At 33.6% G+C, this 6,186-nt stretch overlaps 1 protein-coding gene across 1 annotated transcript; it reads right to left on the reverse strand.

The window, feature by feature from the left end:
- Positions 1-262: 262 nt before the first annotated feature.
- On the reverse strand, positions 263-803 carry LOC131607006 (zinc finger protein ZAT11-like). The gene has a single exon (XM_058879072.1). The coding sequence runs from the start codon at positions 780-782 to the stop codon at positions 393-395; it is 390 nt and encodes a 129-aa protein (XP_058735055.1). The 5' UTR covers positions 783-803; the 3' UTR covers positions 263-392.
- Between the last annotated feature and the right edge of the window lie 5,383 nt (positions 804-6,186).

Here is a 6,186-nt window from a genome sequence, read left to right on the forward strand (position 1 = left end):
TAAGGCACTGTCTCTGAGAAACACTAGGTATAAGTGGTATATTGATTTTTTTTGTGAGAAATAAGTAGTCTATTACATTTATTTATTATCTTGATACAATATATCTTTTGAATTGTCAAATGAGATTGCAAAATATCAAACTTAGATACCTTATATTTTAAACAGAAAGCATAATCTCAACAACATTCACACAAATATATTTAAAATTATTTATTTAAACTATAATAGTTATCGATATTAATTCAATAACATGTATCCTGACATCGCACAATAACCACTATAACCACTATAAACGCACACATACATAACTGTGAGGTTTCGGGTTCAACATAGTAAATACTCTAATAAAGCAAATAAAATTTACAAAAACCTCTAATTTAAAACAAGTATCATTAAGTGAAGGTACTTAATGCCTCAAAAAAGAAGAAGTTAAGCAACTTTAGATCATTCTCATAGGGCGTCAAGTTCAAATCCAAGAAGAGATGAAATCTTTTAGGACTATTAGCCATGGTCTCATCTTGATCATAATCATGAACTGGACCTGTACCTGTTCTATGCTTTCTCATGTGCCCTCCAAGTGCTTGTCCAGTTGCAAATTGAAGCCCACAAATAGAACATACATGCACCTTCTTCTGGTTTCTGCCATTTAGCTTAAGCTTATTGTGGCTAGCCCTATGTCCACCAAGAGCTTGAAATGAAAGGAATTCTTTACTACATGTCTTGCACTTGAAAGCACCAGCCATGTCTACCTCACTAGTTTCATTGTTTCTTACTCTCTTCATGGTTTTCAAAATCAAGTAGTATGTACTAAATGAGTGAAGTTGTTTGAAACTGAAATAGGACTAAGATATGTATATATAGGTTTGAGAGAGGGTTCAAGTGGGAAATGTAAGGATGTTTCGTACTGTTTTTCCTTTGCATGTGAAGGAATGAACAATGATTAAGTAATAATTAAGATTGATAGTGTTACTATATAATAACGTGTGGATCGGTAGCTAAGAATAGGGATTGCTTCAGCGCGTATGCATGGCCCATTTTGTTTCTCTCTGTCTATTATTATAAGCCATTCAGATTTTTTTAAATTGATTTTTATAAATTTTATTGAAAATTGTTTTATAATGATTTTTCTTTTAAAAAAGACTTTATAAAAAATTGGTTTAAATATTTTTCTTCTTCATAAAATACTACTATTTTAGATATTTTAATAATTTGTTATAATTTCTTTTAGGTATCAAAATTTTATATAAATTACTTAAATTTAAAGTTATTTTGAATAATTTTATATACAAATTATTTTTAAGAATTATTTTTAATTTAAAAAAAACATAATTTTAGTTATTTTTAATCTTTAATATTTAAATTTGAATTTATTTGAAAATAAATTTTTTTATTTTAAATTTTTTCATAAAACTTATTTAAATCAATTGTAACCGAGTTTTTCAATTCAGAGTCTTTATTAATACTTGAGAGTTAATATTAGAGAATTTTTCATTGCGCCCATATACATACTCGCAGATCTGCAGTAAAAATTCCAAAATACCTTATATTTCAGAGATGCATACTCAAAAACACCTATTTTTAATTATAAGGGGTGTTTTCGGATATGCATCTTCGAAGTCACTTTTTTTATAAAAAAAATTTGTCTTCGGATATGCATCTCCAAAAACACCCTTTTTAAATAAAAAAATGACTTCGGCGATGCATCTCCGAAATATTTTGGGGTTTATCAGCAAACGCAAACAGTCATCCCCTTCAGTTTTTAGAATACACAAAAATCAACTTCAAACTCATTTTCAAGTGTTCCATTCTACGCATTTCATAGCCTACAACTTCAACTCAACTTCCATTAAATTCTCAAAGCTCCATTATCTTTACACTAAAAGCTTCAATAAACTGTAAGTTTCAACAATCTCCAACTATAGATCATTCAAAATGTTGTTTTTGTTGTTAGAAATTAGGATAATATTGTAGGTTGAATGACGTTGTAGTTCAATGATATGTTTTAGATGCAAAAAATGGAATTTTGGTTGAGTTAGGGCAAGAAATGGAACCTTGCCAAAAATGGTTGTTCGCATGTAATTTAAGAAGTGCATTTTCGAAATCACCTCTGGGCAGTTTCGGATATGCACTTCCGAAATTTGGTATGAGTTGTTTTTTTTAATTTTCAATTTTGTTCTCTTCATATGCTTACCAGTGGCATTTTTTCAGGAAAATGATAGATAATCAGGTACCGACCGCACGACTTAGACAAGGGAGGTAGACACAGACAACATCAGCTCGACGCGAGAGAGCTGCACAGCAAGGAGTGACTATGGGACGGGGACGGTGTCATACCCTAATTTTTGACCCCCCTGAGATGACATATCTTCAGGATTTTCATCAGGTCAAAGCAAGTACCCAGAACAGTCACTTCTTAATCTGGCATTTAATCGAGGATGTTCAAAGACAAGAAAACTCAGGCAAAGGATCAATCAATAGAAGGATTAGTCTCTAACATAATCATAGGACTCAAGAGCTCCTCTCTTTCTCACCCATGATTGGTTAGACACCCAGTCCTCTGAATACAGATTTACTCAGGTCACCAGACTAGGGTTTTTAAGCCTATCAAGGACTAAAATCAGGGATCACCTTTGAGAAACCCTAAAAAGCCCCAGGGGATCATTCAAAGACATCAATCATCTTCAAATAGCTCATATAACAAGATCCACTGGACATTACACCCCAATTCAAAGTCTACAGTCATCATTTTCATCTGGTCGACAATTAGGATTTTGTAACCTAAATCACCAGGATAGTTGACTTTTAATCAGGGCATGGATCCAAAACTCAAGACATGATTCAAGAACCTCTACTACCTCAATATAACCCATTTACATCACTCATTTGAGGAGAAGATCTTGATTCTACACAAAAGTCCAAATCTCACTTTATCTGGAAAAAGTCAACTGTATGGGATCACCTTTGACTCTTAAGATTTTTGGTCAAACCATGACTTTCAAGGATCAATATCATCAATATATGGATATTAAAGTCATTTGACCAAAGAAATTCAAGAAGAATCTTCAAGGAGCAAAAAGTCGGGAATTAGGGTTTTTGAGGGCATTGTGGGAACTCAAAATTTCACCTACGCAACTCAAAAAACTTCCAACATGAAAGTTGTAGATCTTGCAAAATAAAACAACATCTTACAATGGAACTTTTTTCAAAAGATCAATCATTTAAGAGTTTTGGAAATTTTGAAGTTTTAGGTCATAAACACTTAGAAAATTTTCTAAGTGTTTTAACCTAGTTTTCTTCCAACTTTGGCCTCATTTTTTACAAATTTGCCAAAGGATTCTGAAGAAACTCCAAACTAATGATTTGAAGTAGATGTTTAGGGCTTTCCAAATTGTGTTCAACCTTCTCCAAATTCATTTTGAGCTAGGAGTTATGCTTGTTCAAAGTTGGCCTCATGAAGTGAAATTATAGGTCATGCATCATTTTTGAACTTTGCAATTTTGTGCACATGACCTCAATTATGGATGCTACACGACCCATAACACATCTGAAAACATGCCATGCATTCATTTTCACCATGCCATGATAATTGAAGAAGATTCCTAAAACAAGAACATGTGATTATGTAATGATTACATTTGAGAATTTATGGCAAATTGATGAATCACCCAAGGAATCTTCTCATCAACCAATTAGAGCTCACTTTGTATCTGAAATGTTCCCTAAGATCAGATAGAATCAAAGGATAGGGAGCTGGCTCGAAAATGCAATGATCACACTTGGATATTCTTTGAAATTTCTTCATGGCTAAGAAACCAAATTCACTTCACTAAGCAAGCTCACTCTCTCAATCAGTACTGAATCATTTGCCTATAAATAGGAGAGCATACCTCAGTAGAAAAACACACCAAAGCAACCATATTCCTTGCTTTCTCTTTCTCTTCTCATGCTTATTGTTTTTCAAAGTTCTTTGGCAAGAAGAATCGTTTTCTTCAAACCAGAGCTTATCTTTGGAAAGTAAGCATTCTAACATCTCAAAGGGGATCATTTGAGGTGATCCAAGCACCTGGATCACTTCTGTAAGTGGAGGAACGCCATTGTTGCTCTCACTTTGGAGCTGTTGCAGTTGGAGGTCCACAGAGCAATTCAGAAGGCTCCAAGCAAGGTTAAGCATCCAGGCACGTTCCATAGGAGGTAGTGGAGCTATCCAGATGGTCGCAGCTCATCTGTAACTGCAGATTCATCATCCTCCATGTTCACTTGAAGCTCAAATCGAGGGAGGTCCATAGAGCAATTCAGGAGAATTGAAGTTACAATAAGCATTCAGTTAGCATCACTGAGTCCCATGGAAGCTTTTGGGATCATTCATACAAGCTCAGGTGCTCTCTACCATCCTCACGACCTCCATTTTCAGAGGTAAGTTTCTGAACTCCACCTTTTTAATTTAAGCACTCTTTGTGATAAAGCTCGATTCTATCTTGTTCAGCATCATCAGAGGATTGAAAACCCTCTATCATCATTCATTTATTCATCTTGTGCATCATTTAATTTTAAATTTAGGGTTTATGTGTTCTTCGTGTTCATACTGAAATTCTTTAAGTACACTTAGAATAAATAAATTCTGAGATCATGATCATGTTCCTCGTTTGAAAACGAGCAAGTTTGATGTTTGAATCATTTAAAATGGTTGAGAGATGAGAGAGCTCAGAAATCCAAGATGAAGGAGCTAGAGGTTGAAGATGACAATGGTGGTGGCGCCATTTTTTTGAATTCTTAGGTTTAAGTTTAAAATAAATTTAGTGGTAGTTGTGTTATTTACGAATTCATCGTAATGGCTCAATGGTTACAGCGCGCGTCCAAAGTCTCCTCATGCCCAAGGTCTGGGGTTCGAATCCCCCTCGCCTCAGACCTTTTGATTTTATTTTCTTTTTTCCACTCTATGCACTAGACAACACACATATTGCAATGAAATCCCCTCTATAACACCATGCGCGCGTTGGCTGGTTGGTGTGTGTTTTGATTGTTGGCTTCAAGGGCGTGGGTTCAAACCATGGTGAGGCCAAAATATTATTTTTTATCACTTTTCCTTTTCATTTTCTTCACCACTTCACACAATTAATCAACTTATCAAATTAAATCATTTTCACTTCATTTTTCACACACTTGTTATTTAATATACCTATTTTATGAATAACCAAAAAAATCATAAAAATATTATTTATTTCATGTATTTTAATTAGGTTTAAAATAGTATGTTTTAAATGTTTTCTTAAATACTTTAAAATATATATATTCATTTTGTTTTAACCTAATTACTTTGTGAATAATTTTATGATAAAACCCTATTTACTTAGGTCTTAATTAGGTATAGATTTCATCTTTGCCTTAATTAAGTTGACTTTTGTCAATTTGCAAAATTGTTTTCAATCTCCGATTAAACAGACGATTAAGGTTTTCAAACAACAAAACCTTATATCATTTCAATCATTTTCAACTGTTTCTCATAAATAGTAAATCATTTTCAGTTGGGCCTCTAATAGAGTATAAGTCCCAACACCTTCTTCTCTTCTTAGCTTGTTTTCAAAACTGTATTTTCAAAATCGTCTTTCTGTTTTCAAAACATTCTTCTGGTATTTGAAGGGCATTATTCCCGGTGAAACTCTTCAGATACCTATGTGATCTTTGTCCATCTTCACTTCTTCTGTTTTCAAAAAAACCATTAACTGTTTATCATATATATATTCAATTGTTATCCACCAATTACTGTTGAGGCTCTGTACATACTTCTTCAATGGCCTCCACTCCATCCAGGTTAGGCTTTACAAGCTTTCAATTTACAGTCTTTATTTAAATTACTGTCAAATATAAACTGTGCATATATATTAGTTTAGAACTACATTTGAGTATAAACCCTAGGACAGTTAAACTATATATATATTATAGGAATATGACCTAGGATTGAGAATGTCTTCCCGGTGAAGGCTCTTTCCTAATTAGAGATCTGTAGTTCAAACCCCCAAGATGAATTATTCCCGGTGAAACATCTTGGCAAAAACCTTAGAATCCAAAAAAATAGGACACATCCACCCAAAGAGGAATTATTCCCGGTGAAACCTCTTACCCATTTGCTTAGAGCCAAAATAAGTTCAAAACCACATAAGCTTTCTCTTGTGCTATAACAAGGACCCT

Source organism: Vicia villosa, linkage group LG5 (assembly GCF_029867415.1).
Source record: "Vicia villosa cultivar HV-30 ecotype Madison, WI linkage group LG5, Vvil1.0, whole genome shotgun sequence".
Classification (NCBI taxonomy): Eukaryota; Viridiplantae; Streptophyta; class Magnoliopsida; order Fabales; family Fabaceae; genus Vicia; species Vicia villosa.

Coding starts and splice junctions, on each gene's coding strand:
- LOC131607006 (XM_058879072.1), bottom strand. CDS start 782: ATGAAGAGAGTAAGAAACAATGAAACTAGTGAGGTAGACATGGCTGGT.